General features: G+C 37.5%; 1 protein-coding gene across 2 annotated transcripts; it reads right to left on the bottom strand.

Annotated features, from left to right (window-relative positions):
- Positions 1 to 1,503: 1,503 nt before the first annotated feature.
- chrnb1 (cholinergic receptor, nicotinic, beta 1 (muscle)) lies at positions 1,504 to 27,001 on the bottom strand. 2 transcript variants are annotated; one of them, XM_026936130.3, is made up of 11 exons: positions 26,827 to 27,001; positions 25,002 to 25,135; positions 18,497 to 18,541; positions 17,842 to 17,951; positions 14,318 to 14,426; positions 12,660 to 12,804; positions 12,314 to 12,502; positions 10,511 to 10,734; positions 8,149 to 8,321; positions 3,827 to 3,974; positions 1,504 to 2,815 (listed from the first exon to the last, which is right to left on the bottom strand). In XM_026936130.3, the coding sequence occupies exons 1-11, from the start codon at positions 26,885 to 26,887 to the stop codon at positions 2,669 to 2,671; spliced, it is 1,485 nt and encodes a 494-aa protein (XP_026791931.1). In that variant the 5' UTR covers positions 26,888 to 27,001; the 3' UTR covers positions 1,504 to 2,668. The 2 variants fall into 2 exon arrangements, with proteins under 2 accessions (XP_026791931.1, XP_053089659.1); XM_053233684.1 differs by lacking the exon at positions 26,827 to 27,001 and having other exon boundaries at positions 17,838 to 17,951; positions 25,002 to 25,096.
- Positions 27,002 to 27,688: the final 687 nt, after the last annotated feature.

The raw sequence follows: 27,688 nt of genomic DNA on the forward strand, positions 1-27,688 counted from the left end.
ATCCTGCCTGGGAATCCTGCTACATTCTCCTACCATACACCACACATGAGTAACATGCACAGGCGCACAGAGAGCAAGTGGAAGATGACATCACTGAGCTTCCTGCACTTCCACTTTAATTCTGTTTGGACAGTAAGCCAAGATATATTCAGTTCAGATAAGAGCTAGTTGAATTAGTAGAGCTGTTCAAATGCAATACATGCTTGGCAAGTTAGCACCGAGTCCAGAATTGAACCGGATGTAACAGCAAGCCGTTTTCCACAGCAGAGCCAAGTGAAGCATAAAAGGGCAACATAACATGGCAGTTACACTGATTTGATCAAACTCTGTGGCTGGTACTCAAAATAAGACATGTCTGAGGAACATGAAATTTGGATAGACTGTGGACCATAACTCATACTGTATATATAGTATAATAAATACATGATTACTCAAAATAAGAAATCTCTGAGGAACATGAAATTTGGATAGAATGTGGACCGTAACTCATATTGTATATATTGTATAATAAATACATGATAAATAATACATGATACCCAGAATTTACAAACTGAAGGCAAACCGAAGGCATTGTCTTAAATTTCAAAACAGCTACTTTTACTTTTATTAACCTCTTCCTTTTCATCACACCTTGTCTTGTTTTGATGGCTTGGTTTGATTGGAAACACACTCCCTTTCTTTAATCACAATTATCTAGCATGCCAGTTTGGCCAGGCAATTGTGTTACCTGTAAACTGAGGCTATACAACTAGTGATTTCTCACTGTAATTGACAGAATTGATTGCTCTAAAGATTAAAAAGTAATCCTTTCATTTTGCCCTGCTTGGGTTCAAGAGTAAAGGGTTAAACTAAGTTACAATAAAATTAAATCTGATCATTGTATACTCTAAGAAAAATGGGTACTAAACTGTATCATTTCTTGTTGTAATTTTGGAACCTTTGAGTGTACACCTTTGTACCTTTAGTATATATCTTTTACCTAGGAATGCATACATATTGTGCATAGTAGGCAATTGACTCTTTGAGCTCATTTATACAATTTGTTGTATTCCAATCAGAGACCAGCAAGGTGACCATGTGACAGGTATGAAGCCTTTCAAAATGTATTTATGAGTTTTATTTAAAGAAATACTCAACTTAATGCACTTGTAATGTATAATTACCAAACATAACCCTGGCCACATTTGTACTGAGGAGAAAAGAAATGTTAAGCTTTAATTTGTATAGTGTCCTTTCAGGTTTTTTTTTCCAAAGAGAATGATTTGCAATTAGGCTTTAACGACATAGATAAAAGTACCTCAGTTTCTCTCTGATTGCATGTGGATACCATAAAACCTTCTGGAAAGTGTGAGCAACCTGAATTACTTTTTTTTATTACTGGAAAGCTGGATAAAACTAGATAAAAGCTTTGCTAAAAATTTCTCTCATTCTGTTTCTGCCTAAGACCTTTATTGTTAAAATGTGATGGATGTAGTTAGTTATTCAATTCAATTCAATATACAATTCATTATTCAATTCAATATTTATTTGTAGAGCACTTAACAACAGACATTGCCGCAAAGCAGCTTTACAGAAATCCGGATGTACTGTACAGTTAGATCCCTAATGAGCAAGTCAGATGCGACAGCAGCAAGGAAAAAAAAAAAAAAACCCTGAGATAACCTGAAGAAGAAACATTGATAGGAACCAGACTCAAAGGGAACGTTGGAGACACTGGTTTATAGTATAAATCATTACACTATACAGTTGTAGAAAAATAATGTCAAGCAATACTAAGTGTGCTGAAAAGATGTTCAGTGTGAACATGTTGTGAATAAGAGTCCTGGGATGAGCACAGGACAGTCTTTATGATTACAGCAGCAGTGTGAATGCTAGTGTGGAATTGCATCTTTCTAACTGGTAGTATTGCATTCTATTCATTATTAGCTACTAATTAGTCAACGTATCACTGCATGTCCTCGCTTGACTGTACCCTCCGGCTGTATTACTGGAGATCAGGAGGTCACATCGCTCACACAGCCACAGAGATCACATACTAACAACAGATGGAAGATCCTACCACTTTTCATTCTCCCACTCTCCTTGACCCTGTCTTTGAAGTTAAACAGCAAAACAACTGCTGTCTGTCTCACTGCATAGCTCAGTGCATGCGCTGGTGTTTCTATTGAGAATTCCCCTATTTGTTGATATAGTTGATGGATTAAGACATGCATTAGAACAAGGTATAAGTAGATTACATACAGATTCTGACTAATAGATGGTGCTTTCTTGTTGACGTACCTAAATATCTTTATTTAACACATCAAGCTCATACATTTATCAAAAAAATATACATTTCTACAGAAACAATTTCTCGTGGCTGAAACAGTAATCCAATACGCATTATCAGTAACCAACACAAAAGCACTGAAGTGAGTCTAAAACCTGTGTTGCTTACAGTTACTTACATCGCTCTATTATTGTTCTTGGTGCGTACTGATATTATTATGTGTCACTGTCAGCTTCTTTAACATCCAGATTTGTAGGCTGTACACTGCCTCCCTTGCAGATCACTTTGCATACTATAAAAGCATCTGCCAAGTGAGTAAATGTCAATAGCCAGCAGTATGTAAGTAACACACTGCCTAGTGCTGTGGAGTTCAAAAGGTCCGAGCGATGACCGCTAGGATCAAGGACTCATGAAGGGGTCAGTGGGAGTAGCATTGAAACTAGCATCAGCAAAAATGGCTAATGTTCCAACAGTGGTGAAGATGACAAAGATCCAGAGGAACAGTCGATCAACCACCATGGCCACATACTGCCAGTCTTCCTTTAACTGAGAATGAAAGGGAAGAAAAAGATGAGAGTAAGCAAGAACAGAAAATGGATAAATGAGCATATTCACAGCAAACACAGCAGTAAGGTAAATGAAAAAAAAAGAAAGATGGGCAAAGAGCTTCATAATATTTCAGACTTCAGTCAACTGCACACAGATTTACACTGCTTTTCCGTGCTGAAACTTTTTTTTTTTTTTTCCAGATCAACACATATTGTTTTCTGGTTTCACAAGAAATGTATATAATAGCTGCACGTATCAATCATTTTATTTGCCATTTTCCGCCTTTAGCAGATGTGGAAATATATTTCTTTTAAAAAAGCATCACTTTGAAGCTATTTTCATGCTTCTAACTGCTCAACTCAGGTGTATAGACACATTGCTTCAGCTCATTGATGCTAATATTAGAAACTGTGCCAGCTTCATGACATCCAAACCCACTGATGAGTCACGACTCTGGAGGCTAAATTTTCTGCTGTTTTTGTAGTATTATATTCTTTCTTATTCCATATGCTTTTCCACAGAGCCACCAAAGTTAACCTTTATATGATACTCAAATTACATACATTTAGCTAACTACTCTGTAGTTCCTGCATAATTCAGAGTACTGAATAACATGCTTTAAGATAATTAACCTGAAAGTAAAAAATGGTTGAACTTTTTTTTTGTGTATGATTTTTGAAGTGGTACTCTCAAGGGTACATCTTATGTAGTGGAACATAACTCAAGAGGAACATCACTGGACCTTAAATAAACAGACAGGTTCAAAGGTCAGCACCAACCGCAATGGCGAAATATATGCACTGAAGAAGCCGTGACGACAGCTAGGCATCAGGTTGAAGGAATTATGATGTTTTAAATGCACTCATCTCCTTATCTCTGATTCTAAAATCCATTCTGGACAGCTTCAGATGACTGAGTTTGATTATCAACTAACAGACAGATGTACTAAATATGAGTACTAAATAAATGGTTAATACTAAAAAGCATGTAAATGCAAGAGTCTCTTACAGCTTCATAGTCTTTCTCAGCTTGTAGCTGCTCAGCGATGTAGCAGATAGCCTCCACGGCCGATTTCAGCTCAGGGGGCAGAGTCAGGTAGTGACTGGGGCCATCGATGAACTTCCGCAGGTCAGTGCACAGGCCGTCTGGCTGGTACCTGGGACACAGTTCCATTACTGAATTAATTTGTGTGTTACTTCAGCAAGTTTCATTAGCACAAGGCCACAATACCGCTGGTACCAAAGCTTTTGTCATGCAGTGCATCACCCTGGTTTATTTATTTTGGGCTCCTGAGGAAATTTTTTCAGCCCCAGATGGAACAGAGTTACTTGGTTCCTCTTCCTCCTCCTTGCTAAAAGGCAAGTCCTAAGGCATATTTAGTTTTTAACAAAGGGAGTAGGGTCTGTAAGGGCAAGTGGATGGAGATAGTCCTCTCTGCAGAACCAATAGTCCAGGAGGTGGAGCTGGACCGGATCCAACTCCTCCTATAAGTCTAACCCTAACCCTGATAGGTAGATAGCCAGGTAGGAGGAGTTAGAATGAATCTGACTCCACCCTATGGACTTTTTGTTCTGCGATGAGTGGTACTTGGGAGTGGGAGGTTTGTTGATTTACAATTGCAATTCATATTGCAGGAAGCTTTAAACACTACAGACTTCCCCTTTAAAGAGTCAAGAAAGTAATTTTCCACTTAATCTAAAATGAACATGATTACTTTTTTAAGGTGAAATTGACAGGGATATAGAAAGACATTGATGACGCTGCATTACTATGAGCTTATGTACATGTTTGTATATGACCTGATTACAGATATAATCCCAAATTATTGAATGGAAGCTTCCCCAAACACTATTTCCAAGGTGACTTCTGCTACTGAGGACAGCAAATCTCTCTTTCCTTTCACATGTCTCTCTTTCTCATCTTTGTTCTTTGGTGACCGGGAGTTGTTGGTCCACCTGTTAAATTCCCTATACGTTGATTATCTGGCTCTCACAACAGCTGTGCTGTGTCTCCATTCCATTGGCGTGTCCTTTAACATCTGTTTCATTATGAAACTCTTTCACTTTCTCAGCCCCTCTCCATCCATCCCACTCCTGACCTTTTATAGCAGCACCTTATCAAGTTAATCTGCTGGCCCTCGCAGCGCAGTAGTTGCACGATCCTGCCACTGGGAGGCAGAGTAGCTCTTCATTTCCTTCTGCACATGTTTCTCGAGCCCTTCCTGTGGGCTGGTTGAGTATTTTGGGTATGCTGCAGTTGCTGTGGAATCCCAGCATGCACCACAGACCTAATCAGTACTCTTATTACAGAGGGAAGCCCATTCATTTGATTAAGTGCCTTATTTGTTCAGACGGTATCTGTTTTCTATATTTACCTACACAATGTCATGCATACACATACAGCCTCCTGAGTGCAGACATCTCATTCAAACCGCAAATCATCTTAAAACATGAATATTGATTCAAAAAAGAGCTAGGCAGACATTTTTGTTCTGATCCACCTTATTGGATCGATAAAGTATAGGTAAGTAGAAAGTTTTAATTGTAATGATGGGAAGAAAAAAATATCAACATGGACATGATTTACATAATGAATAAAACACAACAGGGTGTGCTGTAATAGGAAGTTAATTATTTTCCTATAACAGCATGTGCCAAAGTGTTTTTTCCTCTAAGACCATAGCAAATGACCAACAATTACAATTTTAATTAATTAAAGAATGATACCTCATATTTTTTATTAGTATATAAATACATATAATGTAGTTGCTGTTATTGCTTGTGTTATAAAAGCAAGAAACAATCGTTCCCTCATCAGCCTCTCTTTTTTCTCTTGACATTTAGAGCTTGTCATGTTACTGAGAAATCAGCAAACTTTCCTGAATACTTTGACATGGAGAAAAAGTTGCTAAGAGTTACAAAGAACTGACACTGGAGACTCCTTCCATTAATTAAAGTTCATTTTACAAAAAGCTACTCCATTGAAAGAAGAAAGAAGAAACTGTACTGCACTGAACTATAGAAAATACCCAGTCTAACTGTTAGCAGCTAACAAGGGACGTCACAATAATGTTGGAAATATGTGCAATTCTGCTCTCCTAGATAGTTACATTAGAAGTAACATTTAATGGAATTCAACTCTATTTAACTCTATGAATATTACAGACATATACTGCTGTATATACTATATGTATTAATATGTTTTAAGTTGAAAGAACATTCAACACTGTATACAGTCAGTTGTGTGTTGGTTTTGCAAGTTGTGTGTCGGAAAGAACATCATTTTACTCGTTTACATTTTTATCATTTACTGGACGCTCCAAAATAATGTCCTGAAAACTTTTTTTCCTCCCGTTTTCTCCTCCATTTGGTCTTAGTCAATTCCCTCTTACCAGCCAGTAACCCTCTATCACACGACAGCGACCAACCAGGGAGGGTAACATATACTTCCTCCATGACATGTAAAGTGACATGAAAGAGAGTATGCCATCCCTCCCACACAGAGAGCACAGCCAGTTTTGCTCACTTGACTCCTGACCTGGATGACTGTAGCATCATCTGGATTTGAAATTGCAATCTCAAGAAACTTTTAAGGATTCCCAGCAAAGGATGACATTTTGTTACCTGCTTCACGACAGTTAACAACAGTACACAGAGTACACTCAACACACTACTTCCTTACTGCTGCACAGATTTAAGACAAACAGGCAGCAATGGCAATAATTCATAATTCTCATGCCTTAACCCTGATATGTTTAAGCTGATAGGTTCACTTAACTTGCTGTATATCTTCCTGCTGTCTTTTCCACTGTAGATCCTGAGCTGTGGGTCAGCAGGCACAAATGACTAATCAAATACAATATGAGGAAGACAGGGTTCTTGTGATGCCAAAACACATCTTAAAACCAATTAAAAAGCGCAAAGTACTGCTGCTTCATCAAATCTCTTAGATATTCCTTCACCTATCTTTCCCTCTCATTTTTCTCCCTCTTCTCTCTTCCACTTCTCCTTCCTGTTTCCTTCACTCTCTAACTCTCACATCGTTATTGTTTTTTCACATTCCAGTGTGATTACCTGGATACAGACACAGTCTCTTTTTCTCTTGTATCTTTCTGGCAATGAGCGTCCAATCAGAGCAGGCCGGAGGCAGAGTTATCATGCATGGCGACTAAAAATATATAGCACTAAAAATTCTTTACTATTTGAACTTATTATCCACTGAGAAGAGCAAATTCCATGTGGGAAACAAACTTAGCTTATGAAATCAATTTAAAAAATGAATATAATTACTTATTACTATATTATATTATTATATTACCTATTATTATAATTACTTACATATTGCTAACTTTATAAAATTATGAACATTAAATCATTATAAGGGTATTATTCTAAGATACTTAAAGCATTTTTATATGTCCCCGCTCTACTGCATAATAATGTGAGGCTGTCTATATGTATACAGTCTGTAAAATGTATAATCTGTCAGACTTATTCACATTTCTACATTGATTTTGCAGAAATAGACATGTACTTCTGTGATGCTGCGATCACATACCTTCTGTTATTTGTACAACATAATAGCAAAAGCCTATTTGAGACTTTAGCCAAGTAGTGACATTTTGCATTATGAGAACTGTTATGTAGTTTCATTAGTTTCTCATTATCATATAGCAGGTGTATGAAACTAAAAATTGTAAAGGATTAGTTACATAGAATTCCATGCTTACATGTCCAGATAAGCAACTAACATGACTAAACAGACATAATGGTTTCAGCATTCACTGTTTAACTGTGATTAGTTCATGTCTGCAAGTAAGACACACAGTTTGAAGTGGTAATATTTAGTTTCACACCAGTGCTTATTACTTTTTGACGAGTGCCACAGACACTGAAGAGAACAGACGTCTGTTTTGAACTGTTTTGAAGAATAAACACTAATGTCTTTGTCCAGCTGCCGTTAAAAATTCGGTTTTCATTGTATAGAAGCCAAAATCGATCAAGTTTAAAAAAATTGTAGTTCTGGGAGTTTCTGAACTATAGCCAGTTTTTTTTTTTTTTTTTTTTTTTTTACATATATTGATCTGCTCTGCTACAGCATTTTTCGAGTGCTCAGTTCAGTCTGCTTCCTGTCGTGGAAGCAAATACCTTGCTGGGTCCACAACTGTACCGAGGCCTGCCCATTGGTGACCCCTGGCTATACAGAAAGTCCTAGTGTGAAACGTTTGTTTGTTTAATTGTTGCATTTTGCGTACATCAGCCATCGCTTCACACATTCACTACCTCCCCCTTGCGATGGTGGTCTTCATGGTGAGTGCATGTTGGAGTTACCTGTTGGGTTTGGGAAAGAGCACACAGGTGTTGGGCTTGCGGATGAAGTATTCGTCTGCTGCCCGGCTGATGCTTTTGTGGTTCTCCTTCTTGTGTGGGCGCTCCAGAGAGATCGGTGTCTCCACCTTCGGCCTCAGGAGACCCAGATATGGTGGCAGCATGTGGATGAAAATCTGGAGAAAATGGACCACAATGAAAATAGTTATGATGTTAAGATGTCTGTTATTGTATTTCACATTAAACTCAAATTTAAAACCATTTAATGGACCTCTTTTAATAGTGTTCATAAACTTTTCCATAATTATTAAATGTTTAATGATAGCAGTTAGCTGAAGTGACTGAAATTCTTAGCAATAAACAGTGTATATGAGATACTTGTTTGCAATCAAGCAACATCTGGTTTGAACTTTCAAAGTTTACTAGAGTGTATAATTGTACTCTAAAAGTGTTGACAAGAAAACGAGGGGTCAGTGTGTAAAAAAGGTTGAGTGTGTGATGAAATATAACAAACATTGTCAGCGAAAGACAAATGAAAGACAGGTGAACTCTAGAAGATTTTTGCCTTGTGCAGCCTTCTGAATGCCCCATGTTTCACGCATGAAATCCGTTTATTTTAATTACTGCTAATGTTGAGGGAGGTCATGCATTGTTCAGAGAAAAGTTTAATGAGCACACATTTACGTTTGTTACAGAGACAGTGCTATAAATATAGTAGGGGTAAAAACGACAGAAGACTGTAATTTAAGACCCTGTGTTTGGACGTTTTCCTTGAATAACCTTGAACGGTAATAAAAAAGTAGTGGGGTGGTGTGTAGCTGCCAACTATTTAAGCTACAGACAGTGGAGGCTGCCAGGCATGACTTCATGAAGTGTGTGAGAGTCAGAAATTGATGTTATGAGGGCTCACCTAGTGGACACACACACACACACACACACAATCCCAATTCTGGGTCGGTCTGACTATTTAGACCACATACACAGAAAGGATTTAAAGGATGCAAGAAATCTGAATTTGTATTCATAACATTAATTTGATTTTCTTTTTGAAATAAAAAAAACTATGCAAATGAGATGTTCAAAACAGTTTCTGGGTTTATAACAATAAATATTACAGGAAGTTCTCATATTATTTCAGATTCATATTGGAGCTAAAATTAGTGAAAGATCAATGAATAACCCGGATGTGTATCAGCAATTACTGGGAAGCAAGAAAAATAGACTAAAGATTGCTGTTCATGCCTGATGTACTGTTAATATGGATAAAAATAGCAAAATGGTGATGGTTTTCCAGATGCTGCAATTTAAGCATATTATAAAATTAAAAATATTATAACATTTAATTCTATGTATTTGTTGATCCCATTTTAATGATATCCTTTATGAAAACAAGAGTATACATCATAACCATAAGCTCGTGTACTTCCACGTTGACTCTATTCACAGGGAAATGAGTACCACGGGCATTTTTTCATATTTTGATTCATGAATATTTGACTTCTGGATTTGGTGAAACAAGTAGAACCAATAAAAAATTTAATTCAATAATTCCTTGAAAATGAAAAATGAAATAAATTCCTATTTTAGTTTTGTTGTTCCTCAGATCATTGGTCTGCGTACTAGATTTGGCACTGTTTTTACGCCTGATGCCCTTCCTGACACAACTGTCCCCAATTTTATCCGGGCTTGGGACCGGCACTGAGAGCCAGTGGCTTGGGTTGGTTCCCTGGCCAGGAATCGAGCTCAGGCCACAGCAGTGAGAGCACTGTGGCCTAACCACTAGTCCTCCAGGGACCCCTAAGTTCCTATTTTAGTGTATTACAAGAAAAAAGTGCTTTGGAATGAAAAATGAATGAACACAACCTACATGGACCCTTTTTTTTTTTTTTTTTTTTTATACCAGCACTGCTATTATAAGCTCCTTTATGAATACAAGCCATACAGATAAACACTGAATAGTTGAAGTGATTTGATTCTGAATAAAAAAAAAAAAATCAATCAGTTTTGTATTGCAATCCCCCGCTAGTCTCTTGATGTACTACTTTGGAAAGTCCATGTACTTTTACATCCGTCTTCTCAGAGCTTTCCAGAGAATCCGACTGAGCCTGAACTGATCACTATAACATTTCTGAGCCATGAATCTTAAGTGTTAAGCAGCTTTAACCATGTATGTGACCATATATGTATTAAATATTATTTGATTCCCCTTTTATACAGCTACTGAACATATAGTGAAAGAGTCACAGGGCTAAAGACATCTGGTGAAAAGAAGCTGCATATCTACTTATCTGACTCTGTGTATGGAATAACTCAGAAGATCAGTGTAGTAGGGTGAATGGTTAAGAGTGCTGCACTGTTGGCTCACCTTGCGCACCAACAGGGGCATATGGTGGGTGCTTGGTGAGCGGTGGTGCAGATTCAACACCACCACACTGAGAATAACTGAACACGTCACCAGGACCATGGTGAACATCAGGTAGTTGACGATGATGGGGACACCCAGAGATGTCTCAGGAACTTTATCAGCCAGCAAGAGCAGAAAGACAGTAAGGGTCAGCAGCACATTGATGGTCAAACCCATCTTCTCTCCTGAGCAGAGACAAACGGAAAGAGTATAAGAGGAGGAAGACATGCATGCTTAAGAAGTAAGAAGTTCTTAGGCATTGACATACATAAAGATAAATATAGTGGCAAGAATATCTTTACCTTGTCCATATACACCCATCCCAATCCAACAGCCATTTCATTCATAAAGCTGTTTCTGTACATACATGACCTACATAATAATACAGAAAAACACACACTCTCTAGTGTGCAGCTTCTTCCCCGAGGCTTTCTCGCAGAGGTCACTGAGGTCAGGTCTGAGCAACTGCATGTAACAGTGATTTATGGAGTGGATTTTACCAAGATAAAAAATGAACCCAGTGGTCATGTAATGAGCTGTAACACTGCTGTTAGAGGCCACACAGGGGACAGCTCTGGTAAATCACCACTGGCTGAGTCACAGATTTATACCAGTTAACTGTATGGAACATTCTATCACACAGGAGAGTCTACATACCAAATACTCAAAAACAAATGTCACAAAATAAACAAATATTATAACATATATCATATTATATCAAATAACCAGCTTTGTATTACTCATCAAAACTCTTGAAGCTTCCAGTAATAGCTTAATATTTCTTTGGGAATTATCTATTGGGATAATTGCATTAGGGGTAGAGTGAATGAGGATGAACCTGGTCATTGATATCTAGCCACAGGTTATACTAAGATTCATAGTTTTTCCATTTTAGGATCAACTTATAGTAGTATTTGGACTACAGAGTGTTCCAAAAGTCTCCATAAATAGGGGAAATTAACACCTTTTAGCAAAATGTAACTTTATTTACTAAAAAATCCTCTACATGATTGCCATTTCTTTGTAAACATACAGTGAGTCTCCCCCACTCATGATGAACTCGTGTTAACACATCTGGTGCTATGCATGTAATTGCACGTCCATCGCAACCTTGCGACAGCTTCCCGATCCAGCCATGAGAATGATTTCAATACGTTCTTCTTTTATCAAAGACACTGTTAAAGGCTATCCGAAAAAAAAACAAACATAGAATATAAACTATGTATGCAAAGAAGACATTTTCCTAAAAAGTGTTAATTTCCCCTACGTATGGAGACTTTTGGGACACCTCTATATTTTTGACTAGCCTTAATCTGCTCCTGAATAATTGCCAATTAGAATAGCTTGGGGCATAGACAGACTGAAAATTGATGGTTGCTTTTGTAGCAGTTTGCTATTTGATAAAAGGTTTAGCTAAATATTCCTGATTTATTTTATGTCTTGGTAAATGATTAAATGTAAGTTTAATTAAACAGTTGCAATTGTAATTAGAAACATTTTAGTTTTCTCAATTTTTTCCTTGTAGCTGATTGTTGTTTACTACAATGAGTCTACTACAAAGATCATGTTGAGTAAAAAGCAAATTCTGGCTGGAACTATTGGTTCAAAACATCCCTCTAATTTGATGAAAACAACATCTGCAATTGATGAATGGTAATATTGACCTACCTCTAAAAGACCTTTCCAATAGATAATTCCCAAAGAAATATTAAGCTATTACTGGAAGCTTCAAGAATGTGGCAGATTTGAGTTGTTGGGCCTCACCAGCGTCGGGTGGCAGATAGAAGTTGAAGATGGCGATGATCGTGATGAGGATGCAGGGCAGGATGATGTTGAATACGTAGTACATGGGTTTGCGCTCGATGATCAGATAGAAGGTGATGTCTTCATACAGGTCCTCTTTCTTTACATTCTTCCTGGTAGGCTTGTGACGGATATGCCATTCACCGCCCTCTGTGGAAAAGGCAACCAATTAAGAGTGGAGGTGTGTGTTTGTGTGTATTTTGTTTATTCATCCAATGCTCTCTATAATGAAAAAGGCAGATCTTTTTTCAGTTCTCTCTCTCAGAATCTGCCAAGGCTTGTCTGAGCTGCTTGTGTGTATTCCTACCACTGAAACCGGTGTCATAGATTATCTCTCGTATCTCGTTGCCTTTCTCGTCGAGAGCATGATGAAGTTCCATTTCAGAGGAGTCATAAGTGAATGACTTGAACACCATGGTGCAGTTCTGCCAGTCAAACGGAAAGTACGTCACCTGCAAAACGAAATGAAGGATTTGTGGGGAAGACAGATACAAAAATGAGAGTATAAGAATGGTAAAGAGAGTCAGTATGTCAGTATTATGCGTGTACATATGACAGTAATTTTGTGTGTATGTGTCATCCTATGACATACATTAGTCCTTTATTCTCGCTTTCTTATACATACGTACACATCCAAATAGCAATGCAAAACCAAATATATAAATAAAGGAAGGTGAGTTTTCCAAAATAATGTGTGTGTGTGTGTGTGAGAGAAAGAGAAAGATAAAAGGAGAGAGAAAAAAGAGAGAATAAGCAGTAATACATGTCTGAGTGAGAACAAAGGATGGAGAGAGTAATTTAGGAGAAACAACTCAGATTAATGTGAGGAAAATGGTTGAGACAAATATATAAGCCTGGAATAAACACTTAAAATTATTGTTCCCACCCTGAAGCTGATTATTTTTCAATAAAAGGACATCCTGAAATGTTTTTATGTCATAGCGATTTGCCAATCCTATTTTTTACAATTTATTTAAGAGCACTATGTCACACATTTTTTAATATTTACAGTTACATTTAGTGCTGTGGAAGACAACTAGTTATTGCTTTTACTGAGTAAGAAATTTGGCGACTCTATCCACCTCTGTTGTGTGCAGGCCATAAGTATTTGCACATTCATACAATATATGTCATTTTAAGTCCATAGGACATAATCCCAGAAACTCAATGACTTTGGTTTTTATGTTCTTGAGTCTATGATACTTGTATTTATTTCTTAATGTCAGTCTGTGACACCTCATCTGTTCAGTACTCTGTGTTTTGACTGAAAGCCATGTCTTTTGATCTGTTGTCACTCACTGCTGTGTTACTAATTTCTACTGCTGTAACTAATTTCTAATGTTTGAATACATAGCTGATTGATTTGTCCTGATTTTTTTTTAGTTTCATGGTCATGTGTGAAATTGTGTGTGAAATTGTCCATTTGCTTTTCGACTCATATAATGAGAGGTCTGTGGATAAAAGGTGCTTCAGGTCATACATGGTATAACTGATATGGATGTAGGTATGGCTATAACAAGGACTCAGGACTCATTTTCCCTCACTACAAGCACGTCTGTTTCACTTAAACAGGACTTGTTCATTGCGAAGTCTTGCCATTCCCAGTGTTTGTGTATATTCTGAGCCTCATCTATAGTGGTTTGGCTTAGTGCACCGTTTCTGTGTTTTTGAAGTATTCTTTTGTTTTAGTCTCTGGCTGTGCTATTTATTGACCAATCATTTGCTTGCCCTACCATTTCTGATTGTGTTTTCACTTTGTTCGCCTTGCTCTCATTAAACCTTCTGCACATGGATCCTCACTCTGCCTCTGAATCTTCAGTGTTACCCAAGCCTTAAACTAAGACTGAGATTCTGCTGTTTAATGTAATACTCATGGTTACATTTCAAATTCAGTGTGCTGTACGGAGTAAAAAAAAATTGTGTCACTATCCAAATACTTCAATAAGTTGTAAATTTTTTTCTTACCTTTACACCACAAGAGCTGCGGTAAAGGGCAGGAGGGTGCCATGTCACTCTGCCATTACTGTTTACCTGAACATGAACGCGTAGAGCCACTTCAAACACCCCGTCGTTACTGCACACGCACATGGAGGAGGAATAAGATGATGTAAATACCTTCACATAAGTATTACAGATAAACATTTGCATATTGTTGAACAATTCACTTGATTTACATTAACAGTGCGCTTGATTTGCATTCAGTATCAATATTATGGATCATTTTCCTACAGGAACGTCAGTTAAAAAGTTAAAACACTATATGATTTAGCTGAGTCATCTTTATAGAACATGCTGAGAAACACATATTGGATATTGAACCTGAGCTAATGTAGTGGACCACTGACCATCAGCCCGCAGGCTCACAGGGTCAATAATGAAGCAGCCCCTGCTTTCTGCATGAAGGAGTTAACCACATAGGGTCACCTTCTTTTCTTGAAGAGTTGACACCATGTTAACAGTAAATAACTTTTCTTATCATCAGACTTGCTGGTCTAGTTTGTAGGGTCGTGCATTTGTTGCCTTCTTTCATGCAAACAGTGATATAATACAGCGTTCATGTAATGAGACAATTCACAGTGTCACTATTTTAGTGGTATTGGCTCTTTGGATATGACACGAAACAGTGTTTAGCTAACTACCCCAAAAAATACAAATCAGGTATGGACACAACTTTCTTATTCTAGGTTTAAACCGAATGTGTATTTGCTTGACAAAAAGACTGAATTCTCTGAAGGTAGCTAGGACACACCCCTGTGTCCACTGCGTCCTTCAAGTCTCCACCATTCCTGGGGTGAGCTATATAAGATTGTCAGTAATTTTTTTATATATAGTCTCTTATACATAGTGCCGTTCCTGGTGATTCTCTGACAAAGCTTTAATGCAGCAATTTTCATTCACCAGCTTGTTCCTGGGGTGTTTTCACTTAAGTCAGTTAAATACATGTTCAATCAATACTGTTTATATTACAGAAATATTAACTTTAGCAGTGTATTTCAGCTCATTGTCCCACTGCATAGAGTTTTACGGTGTTTAGTTGGATATGAGCAGTTAACATGTTTCTGTACTATCATTTCACAGCTGGCTGTAGTTCACACACCAGTAAAAATAAGTAAGCATTTCCAATAGCAGCCATAAATATCCCTGACATGTGAATTAATGACAAACTGCAAGCAAAAAAAAAAAAAAGAAACAACTAAGCAGTAAATTGTCCAGTATCCTCTGAAATGGGGTGACTATGTATAAAAACAGCTGCGATTTTTACTTGGTTTTGCCAAATACAGATGTACAGATAGAGCTACATATGGAATGTAGCTATGTCTATAGTACGGCAGGGGGGCGGTAAAGGTTGTTAAAGTTCTGAGCAAATAATTTAAAGATACTAGTTCAAATATCAGGATCACTATTATAACCATTGTTGGACCTATAATACTCAACATGCAATACGCAATGATGTAATTCATCCATTGGCAATCCCTACTGTGATCAACCAATCTGGACCTGTGAGTGAGACATGTCACTCTGATACGGCACTCTGGCTCTGCTAAAATAGGAAGAGCCTACCTCATTTGTAAAAATACAAAAACAACATGCCAGTTAGTAGGGCTATCCAAGTAACTCTGGTTGCTAGGCTAATTGGATCTTTTTGCCATCAGATTCCATGCACATATCTTTTGGCTTAAAATATGAAAGCTCATCAACTGAAGATGAAAATGAAGAAGGGATGCCAGTTTTATCGGAAGCACCTTTAACAGGAATGTACAGATTAATGTGAGCTAGCCAGCAGGCTATAAAGTGAGTGTGACTTCTTCAGGATCTGTTTCCACTAGAGGAGCAAAAATAAGCAAAAATGTGGCCATATTTGTCCGAAATGTCACTTACTTTATATTAATGTATATATATGTTTATAGACATGTTTATAGACCTGTTGTATAAAAGCAATATAGGCCAATATTCAGTATAACTGCACTCTTGCTCGTGTGATATTGCTTAAATGAAAAAGTGGAATTAAAACACCCCTATAGGATACTTTGATGTAAAATTTCTGTACCTTAACTTTATAGGTACTTATCTTAACTTTATAGGTTTCAAATAAAATGTCCTGGAGTACAAAATCAAGATGACAAAAACTTACTGCCAGGCTGTCTAATAGCTTATGGCTTGCAAAGTGATTGTGATTAATGCCTGAGTCTTGTTTTGAGGACTAACACACTTGCCAGCTTTCTAAAATGAAGTGGTGGACAGCTGTCTTTGGACTCCACTAACAATTAAAGTGTGAGGTACATAAATGAGATTCCAATAACATTATTTGGACCATAAATCATAATAAATTGTCCAATAATGTAGCACTATTCTACACAATCGTGTTCCTGTTCTGCAGTACAGTTGTTCAATACAGCTGTTTCATCCATCCTTTATCATACCTGATTCAGCTCAATGGGTGATGGGTATTTAGCTGATGAGACATCTAGTATGCTAGCACTAACTTTCAGGGGTTACTGTGATGCTAAAATATTGCCCTACACACCTGAATTAGTATTAATAAATGTTATAATTGCATGTAGAGCTTGTATTAAATTAGCTTTATTTGTCTTATTGTGTTTGATATACACTATATCAGTTCCTGTCATAAAAAGATTAACCAGGGCCTTATGTACATCTGAATCAATACTTTCTGAATGCGAGGAGGAGTAAGATGCCATGCAAGACTCTGAGCTTAATGTAGAGTTAAGGCAAGATACTACAGGCGAATAGGGTCATTTTTGAAAACAATAGATATCACAGTCAGTGGATTGCTGATAGCTTTACATGTATTTTTGATATTGAAACCTTTTCCTAAATGTGCAATTATTTATGCAATGAGGCTTCGTCTAATTAAATGTGTGAAAATAATACAAACATCTCATCTTTGTATGATCGTGGAATAAAAACGTTAATTTCAAGGTGAACACACTTCAGATAAAGAGTTTTACAGGAGTTTGTTGGAATTTTTATGGCATTTTTCAGTAAAAAATCTACCATAAATCCACCAATTTTCAACATTTTGAGAGCTTATAAATAGGGATATGAATTCACATGTAAAATTTCATGAATGTTAGTCATCTAGATTTTTGGTTCGGAACAGAGAAAAAATGATTTAGAGAATTTAAAAATAAATGTATCTGATGTAATGTGATTGTGCCAAGTGGGCAGAGCTTAAAATCTTCTTCCATTGCAAACTTTCAGATAAAGCGGAGGTCTCGAGTGGGGAAAAAAGTGAAATAAACATATTACTGCTGAGTTGTTAAATTTCTATTGCTACAATTTAAGAGTAGACATGTTATAGATTTATATTTTATCCAAAAAAAAACCCTGAAAAATGATGTCTACCTGTAGTGTATTACCTTAATAGAAACGTGTCTAACTCTAGACACTACCAGGCATGTGTACGTAACAGCAGTAGACAACTGAATTTCTAATTACTTGTCCAAATCATGGTAACACACACCCACTTGTTAATAAGAACGATGTCCGGGAGCCACACTTTTGCTGAGGGAATTCGCAGTACGTCAATCCCATCATGATCTTTGGGATTCCAGGCCAAACGGTGATCGTTCCACTCCTGTTAAAGATATCAGACCTGAATGTTATCCAGCAGTTTTACTCTTTTTTTTGGGCTCATATCAAAGTGAACACAGAGTTAGAAACAAAAAAGGTGAAGGATAAAACGAGGATAAAACATGCAGGAAACAAAGCGAGACGCCTCGGAAATGAGAAATCAAACCAGTTCATCATTTCATCACGTTATTTCAAATTTTCCTCCCTCCACCATTAATTATACTAGATGCAATTTCTCTGCGCAGTTGTCTGTGAATAATATCTGGGACATTTGAATAATAATGGTTCGTTTTGCATAATTTGTTCTTTATTGTTTCTAGTGTTCATAGCTCGTGCATAATGGATGCGTGTGTGTTGTGTTGGCATTTGGGCTCAGTAAGCTGCGGTGCTTCTGAGGCTGGCATTTCACAAAATGTACAAATAAGGCTTTCTACAATTGAAATGATGAGCTGGTTAAATATTGTTTTTTTGTTCAGTCTGCTGCCATTTCCCTCTGGTTTTGTAGCAAAAGCCAAAAGCATATCACAGCTCTGCAGTAACAGCACTCACCAGGTTCATGATGACGATGGTGTTCATCTCTTCATCTTTCATGTTCTGTGGTGGGAAATGGGGAACACATGAGAAGAAATCTGCTAATTAATGGTAAATAAGTGCAAAACCTTTCAGGAAATTATTACACTCATTTTAAAGGTTATATGGGTATTAAGGCTGCAATCATGATTTTTGTCTTTGTCACTTAATTAAACTATGTTAATAGTGAAAACTAGGCTAATTGGTGGAGTGTTACCACCCCGAACTTGATTATTTGCTTATAACAGCATGTCCCGAAGTTTTATTTCACTTATTTCACTTTATTTGCACTACTGTCACCTTATCACTTTCAACAGGACTGTGTACTGGTCGGCGTCGTAGTTATGTACTGTCTGTTCTGTCTTGTGCTGTCTGCACGTTTGCACTTGTGCACTTTACGTTTAATTTATGCAATTTATGTAGTCCCCGTAGTTCTATGTTGTTCTGTGTTGTCTTATGTGGCACCTTGGTCCTGGAGAAACGTTTCGTTTCACTGTGTACTTGTATATGGCTGAAATGACAATAAACTCCACTTGACTTGACTTGACTTGACTTGACTTATACTGCAGCAATTGGCCAATTATTATAGTTATTATTGATTAAAGAACTACTACTAAACTACTTTTTATCCATTTATAGTTACATTTACTGTTGTAGAACATCTGTGGAACAACACCTATCACTTATCAGCCACACAACACCCCAGAACAAAAAATGTGGCTTGTCATGTTAACAAGAACCTGTAATGCGCAAAGTCCTCTGTCCTGATGTCTTTCTCATGGAGGAAAACTTACTGACAGTTATAAAGTGCAGACACTGGATACTCTTTCCATAAACGATAAATAAACATCACCTTATGGAAAGCTTCACCATACCAACAATTATATGTTTTTCTTTGTTATAAAACAGCATGATTGTTAACGTGTTTTATTATTATTATTATTATTATTATTATTATTATTATTATTATTACCTTCAGTGCTTGGCCCCCTACTGTTATTCTACGTTTTCTTATTATTATTCTTCTTCTGCTTCTTCTTCTTCTTCTTCTGCCTAGGGTGTCTATGGCAGCCCATAGAACTGTCTGATAAAAAGTTGTGACATTTGCCACAATGATTGGGGAGGGTCTAAGGAACATTCTGACAAGATTTGGGCCAAGTACTGCCAATGCTCTAGCACCACCATCAGGTCAAATTTGGCCTAATTCTGAAGTATGTTTATGGTCATAACTTTTGAATCATGTATCCAAAATGTAAAAGCCCAGGATTCTCTGGGTTCAAGTGCACCCTATGATTAATTCAATTTTCCACCATCTTGGATTTTTTCACTACTTCTCCTACAAATTTTGTCCAATCATCACTAAATTTGGCACACATCATCTTCAGAGTAAGCATCACAAAAGTTATCAAAAGAATTTTGATTGCTCCAAATGATTTGCCTGTAAGGGGCCGACGAATCTGAAGGCAAAGCTGCTAAACAGGAAGTGAGGCTGTATCTCAGCAATGACTTTGGGCACAAATCTTGGTATGCATCTTCAGGATACTGACCTGAGGCTATGCAACAAATTTGGTGACAGCACCACCTACTGGTCAAAAGTTACACTACCATGCTAAAAATCCTTACATCTAATTGCCAATTTTGCTACTCTTCCTACAAATTTTGTCCAATCTTCACCAAATTTGACACACATCATCTTCAGACCTGTCTAAACAAATGTTATCAAAGTAACTCAGATATTCAAAACCGCTCCCCCATAACAGACTGCCAAATGCATGAAACTACAAATTATTCTTGAATCCCTTTGCCTAGCATTATGGCTCTGCTCTCCTGTGACTGCTTACACAATAATTATAGTGCGTCTGTGAATGTGCGGGTCACCAAGTCTGGGTGTTTAGCCCCAAAAATGCTGCTTACAGCTTTAATTATTATTGTTATTATTATTATTATTATTATTATTATTATTTTCTTTTTTAAAGGGTACGTGGAACATCCTCTATACAAGTACCTGTGAATGAGCTGTTATGATAGAAACAATAACATATTAGAACAAGCACATTCACAGAAAAATGTGACGTAAATTACAGCCGAACTACTGTCTACCCCTTCTGACCAATTGGAATAGAGAATTCAACGATTTCATTCCTAAATCTGCTAAATAATTGCAATAAATATTCATGATTCTAATATTGAGCTAAACAATCATGATTACCATTATATATATATATATATATATATATATATATATATATATATATATATATATATATACATATTATATATCTATAGATAGATAGATATTTATATTCGTCATGACATTTACAGCATTTGGCAGACGCCCTTATCCACAGCATTTATACAAATGAGCAATTGATGGTTAAGGGCCCCCAAGGGGGCAGTGCTGGGATTTGAATTCACAACCTCCCAAGCAGTAGTCCAATGTATTTACCACTACCTCCAAGTAGCATAGCCACTCGATTTCAAGTATCCAGTATGCACCTTTAAGGATTTCTGATCCTCATATGTATATGGAAGGTTGGATATTGAGCCTCTGCTCACATAAGGCCAATCATTTAGTACAACAGGTGGGTATGTGATACGTATGAATCAGGCTCTGAGGGATGGGAACAGCTCATTCTCCCCCATACTGCCGTGTGATCCGGTGGGATTGTTCAAGCAGGGAGGGCACGGCGGCACGCATGCAGGAGCTGCTATTTAAAACCAGCAGAGGAATGTTTGAGAGACAGCTGGCTTGACCGCCAGCACAGGACACATATGTGGGGGTTGGGGAAACAGAAGGGAAAAGATGTACAACTTATTAGCACAACCAACCATTTCATACACTTACTAAGAGTAAGATATAACCAAAGCCACTGGTCATGACAGGAATATCAGTTTACCTGCTCCATACATAAGGGCCAGACTAATAATGTCATTTTAGGTACATGAAAAGTGATTATATGGATCATTCTGCACATAATAACAATTTAAAACACAATACCAACATTACTGTTATAGATCAACATATTGACATATATGTCTATTTATATATACTAGAGGTGTAACAATATACAGTATTCAAGTTTGATACAATACGGTGTCTCATATGGTGTCTCGACACAATACATTTTCAATACAACAAAAATAAGCATTGCCTGAAAATGTGTTTGTGAAAGTAGTTAAGTGTAAAAGTAGGTTTCCCTTTTCAATCATTCAACACTATAAAAGTACAATAATTGAAACTTAATAATGACACAGTGTTTGTGTAATGTATTCACATTCACGGCATTTGGCAGACGTCCTTATCCAGAGCGAGTTACTTTTATCTCATTTATGTAATTGAGAAATTTAGGGTTAAGGGCCTTGCTCAAGGGCCCTGCAGTGGCAGCGTGGCAATGCTGGGATTTAAACTCACTTGAACTACTTCCTTAGAATGTAACAAAATTAAACATTTAGCTCTTGGGCCAGGCATTTACTGGAATGCAGAGCTGAAGGAAGGAGATACATTTTTCTTCTTCTTGTTCTGTCTTTGTGCCTAAACCAACTTAATTTGTGTTGTAAAAACTGCAAAAAACTGTCTAGGTTGCGTGTCTGAAGCCATGCAGTTTTTGAATCTGGCATTCTCCACTAGCAAGTAGTGCCTTATATCTGCAGCTATGAACATCCCAATCACCTGCTGATTTCTTTAACATGGACTGAATCAGCCAGGAAATGCTGTCATAAAGCAGATAGAGGGAGAGACCTAGCGAGAGAGTGAGTGGGAGAGAGAGAGAGAGAGAGAGAGAGAGAGAGAGAGAGAGTCTTCATGTTTTCGTGTATGTGATGATGGCACAGATGCAATAGTAATTGCACCAGCTAGTCTGCTGGTATGGTAGTGCTACCATATTCGCTTGAGAAAAACAGTGTGCTTAGGAGAAGCCTTTTTAATCCCTGTACCCTCTCCTGATTCAAGATAAATACAAACCCACTTTTTCACAGGAGGTAGTGTGGGCTTCATGTATTATAAGTGGTATTTTATGGTGAATAGCCTACTGTATTATGCAGTTTTTGTTCGATGCACAGACATATCGAATCTAAAGCCTGAGTGATTCGATACGCTGTATTGTTACACCCCGATTATACAGTATACAGTACATACAATAAAGATATACAGTTCATATTTATACAAGTTTCGCAGGTTATTATAAATGCTGTTTTATTAGGTATATTTGACATAAATTCTATTTGACTAGTTATTTTTGACATAAATACTTTATATTTATGTCAAGCTATATGAGTTATATTTAAGTTGTGGAATAACTGCTCTTTACTTGCACTAGACTGTAAATGGGCACCAGTTCACAGTGCTGGATTATAAAATGCTAGCAGATAACTTCACACCGAAAACATGTGTTGATCTGTGTATGTGTTTATTACAGAAAGAGGAAGAGAGATAGAAAGAGTGAGACATGGCTGTGTCTCCCTCTACGTGTATGTATTTGGGTGTGTGTATATGTGTGTGTTATCTGAGACTGCCTATTAAAATCCGCGGATGGGAAGTAGAGGATACTGTGACCTGGCTAACACAGTGGGTGCCAATAGTTTGTGTGATGAATACACATACAGATACACACTGACACCAACAGCTGGGCCAAACTCAGTTACAGACACAGCGGCTTAAAAAAATCTGAATGGATAAGAATATTGAGCTTTAGACACTTCCTCTCAAACACAGTGCCTCCTTTCTGAGATGTAACCCAGGCAGACTTTAGAATGTAATATGTACTGTATAATTAGGTCAAACTACTATAAAGTATAAAGCAAGTCTAAAGCTTTGGTGATAAGTGTGATAACAGGTGCAATAGTGTTGTGTAGTGCTTCAGGTTTTTTACTAGCCATGTGAGACGCAGTTTGCAAGTACACAGTTCTGACATGCTGCAGTATCATGATATTCCATCAAGACAGGAAATGATACTTAATATCCCTGTAATATTTACACTCAGGAGGACACTGTTGCTCACATTGGGCTTGACGGAAAAAAGTTTACAGGGGGAAGTAAAAAGAAGATTTGGTTATTTGCACTCTAACTTTTTTTTATATATATATACAAGCACTATTTTTTAGGGGAAGTAAACAGTAGATACTAAATTCAAAAGAGCAGATAAGTTTCACAAAGCCCTTGGGAATGATTCATAAGTTTCACAACTCTCACCATAAGCATTGACAAATTGCTAGCCTGGGCACACGGGACAAGCAGATTAGGTATCCCTGCTATCAGCTTTCTCATTCACAGTTGCCCTGCGGAAAAGTCGGGTAAAAATACAGCTACCATACTAATAATTCACTCTAGCAAAAGTAAAACTAGTGATCAAGAAAATTCCTCAAGTAAGAGTAAATACTTTGTCTGGTGAAATACTACTTGAGTAATTATTTGCCAAATTACTTTCATACATGTACACAATTGACACAACTAATTCGAAAAAACTTTCTATATCTGAGAAATATATTTTTAAACAATTAGTCCAGTGAGCTATGCTAAAGTGAACACCACCTCCATTATCAACAGCATATAAAGAAAGGTATCATTAGCTGGCTAGCTAACTTAGCCAAATACTGTTAGGGTTTCTGGAGTTGCTAGGTTTGTTAGCTAGCTAGCTCATGTTACTTCATACATATTTCTAGCTATGCAGTTAGCTATTTAGCAAAGATGCCCCTTACACATTACCATGAGTGTTACCTATAAGCTGTAGCAGCACTTAGATATATTTAAAGAAAAAATGCTTCTCAATACTCAATACTTCTAAAATACTCCAATATATAGAATACATGTATATCTCTCTGTGGTGCAAAACACCAATGCTGTGGCATACGCTACTCTTTTCCAAATTCGACCATCTGCTTCACTACACAAGCGAACTGAAGGTGTGGTGTGGTTGTTGGTAGGAATTATTTTTACTAGTCATATTAATTGATGCTAGAAAATGTCTCCGGGATGTGGAAACAGTTTCAAAGGTGCAGCATAAAAAAGGTTATGCTACTGCACTTGGAGTCACTTCACATTTAAAAACTTCATCGAGGGGGGGGTAAACCTGTGTTGTGTTTGCAATTGTTTGATATCGATGAGAGCAGATTATTTTTGTGAATCTTTTGAACAAAAGATCAAAATGTTAAAGAATAAAGACACACAGCCTTCTTTGCTCATATTTACCAAGGGTGCCAGTATTAGTGGAGGGCACAGTAAATTCACCCCCCAGAAAACTTCTTTTGTACCTTTGAAGGATGTTGTGTAGTTTTCAACATGCCTTTAAGGTACATGACTGAATGTTAAGCACCACACTTTTATGGTACACAATACTGTTGTAATGTTTACACAGGTACACTGAGAGCTGAAAGAAGTCCAATTCCTCATATGTGCAAGTATATTTAGCCACTAAAGCACAATTCTGTTTTACATTCTACAAGAATGTACTTTTTATTCAGACAGTGTGTATGAAACATAGGACTGTACCAGACTGACGAAGGATGACAGGGTCATGCCAATCCTCACAACCACTTTGCTCTCGGGTGTTTTCGCTGGCCGCACTTTGACATTGTAAGAGGAGAAAAGCTCCTTTAATAGCTGATTCTCTGCATCTGAGGTCTCTGTGGGAGAAAGCACAAGGCTGTTTAACAAAAATGAAATTATTCTTCATGAATTTTTTTCCTGAACATTTTATTCTAAAAAGGCAGAGTAACACAAAGAGAATCCAAATGTAAAAAGCAATAACCAATAATATACAAATCCGGATGAGACGAGTGCAGGAAAGGCCTGTGGCCTTCATTAAAAACCTATGCTCTCCATGATGCACAATTCTGATGGAGCCTTGATTTTTGCTCCATGAAGTTTTTATGCATTACTCCTGTTTCCCTGTTTTTGAAGGTTAGGAGCATTTATAAGCGGCAGCTTCACCGCTGCCACATCCATCAAATCTCTCAGAGCCGCAGCCCTCCAGGATCCACTCTGACAAGAACAAATGAGAACATCACCCCACACCGCACTGCCATTAGCAGCCGCCAAGACGGCCTGGTGCTCAATCCTGGCACATGACGAATATTTTCGACAGCCTCTGTTTTTTGGGATGTACAGGCCAAATGCCCTTTTAACTTGCAGTTGCTTGGAATAAACTGTAAATCTGTGTTAAATGAACACTGACACTCAAGCTGTCACACACCATGTGAATGTATAAGGGGAAAAATTAGAAGAAGAAGAAGAAGAAGAAAACTGAGCTTAATATTTTTCTGCTGAACCAAAACACTTGAAAACAAGCAGTCTCAAGCCAGCCTCAAACTAATAATCAGTATCCTCTTCAAGGTCCAGCAGTTTTGAGTGGCTATTGAGCTAGTCCATAAAGACAAACTCAAAGCATAAAACATAAAAAAAAAGCATAAAGGGAAATGTATAACTCTGATTCCATCCAGTTATTAAGCCAATGGGCAATTTAATGATCAAAATGAGTTCATTAATGATCACAGGAGTTAACCTGTTTAACCACACTGTCCTCTCATTAATGTGTAAACAGATCACGGTACTCTTAACGGTGCTTTGGCTGCTTAACACTTCTAGCCTTTTAATGGGGTTCTACCTGGAACCTTTTCTGAAAAGAAAATCCTCTGCTCTCAGGCTCTGTGTAGATTCTGTGTAGATTATTTAGATTATAATCTAAATTCTGTGTAGATTATATTCATTCATTCATCCTCACTAACTGCTTTATCCTGTACAGGGTTGCAGCATTTTATATAGATTTGTTTAATAATGTCAAATGTCTTTGGTTAAATTAGCTCTAAACCAAAACTAGGAGCTTTTATACCCCCATATAGTTCTATAAGCAGTTTGGGAACTAGACTATATTAATGTAAAACAGACTGGAAGAATCTTTTTTTATCTCAAATTTCATTTCTGTACAATAAATTAATCTCAGCAACTTTGGGATTATGAATGTGATTCATTGTAGTGCTGTGTAACTGTCTATCACACACACTCAATCCTGAGTTAACACTGACATGCTTGTGAAAGAAAGTAAAAAAAGCTCAACAGCTTTACCGTTTTTAATGAACTTTGAAATTTTAGTTAACTTTTGTAACGTTTGTCGACTGAGGAGTGACAGACATTGCAAGACTTTAGTGTGAAACTTGGTGGCAGATGTAAATCCATTTTTACGCACAAAATGCGCTGAGGTACTAAACATAATCTGACACACACACACACACACACACAGATACACACAAACTGCTCACTGCGTCGTGCGTCTTAGCAGTATATTAGTGCAGTTTTTGAGCTTTTGGTGTCTTCTTACCTCCAATTACGCACAGACTGAAGAGGCAGCAGGTAAGCAGGAGCCAATCCCGGGCCTTCATCCTGACTCACGCGTCCAAACCTCAGTAATATGCTCATATACACGCTGTCCAGTTTGGGGAATGTGCGTTTCCTTTTCGGGACTGAGCTCGTCTTTATCAGCCGCTGCGCTGCCGCACTGAAGCGCTCGGGTTACAGCTGCACAGTTTACACACCCCTCTCCATCCCAACAACACCCAAACACACACACACACACACACACAGAGAGAAAAACTTCTAGTTTCTATACACTTCAGCTTTTCAGCTTTTCCAAATGAACGATTTTACTATAGTATAGGAGGAATTGGTTACATCTAGAACTCTAGGTTCTTCAGCTTGTTCCTTTGGGGAACCCTTAAAGAACCCTACAGCAGATTTACATATGATCAAGTTTTACACGTGATTTTGTGACATATGTGATCATATGAAAAAATATGTACATTATATAGCCAGAGGTTTGTGGACACATGACCATCACAGTCATGTGTTTGTTGAACATCCCATTCCAGGATTTATTTATTCCCCTTTTGCTGTTATAATAAGCTCCACTCTTCTGGGAAGCTTTCCACTAGATTTTGCAGTGTGACTGTAGGGATTTTTGATCACTCAGCTACAAGAGCATTAGTGAGATCAGGCTGATGTTGGGTGAGGAGGTCTGGGGTGCAGTCGGCATTCCAGTTCATTCCAAAGGTGTTTAGTGGGGTTGAGGTCAGGGCTCTGTGCAGGACACTCAAGTTCTTCCACTCCAACCTTCACACACCATGTCTTCATGGAGCTCACTTTGTGCACAGGGACAGTCATGCTGGAACATGTTTGGGCCTCTT

Source organism: Pangasianodon hypophthalmus, chromosome 4 (assembly GCF_027358585.1).
Source record: "Pangasianodon hypophthalmus isolate fPanHyp1 chromosome 4, fPanHyp1.pri, whole genome shotgun sequence".
Lineage (NCBI taxonomy): Eukaryota > Metazoa > Chordata > Actinopteri > Siluriformes > Pangasiidae > Pangasianodon > Pangasianodon hypophthalmus.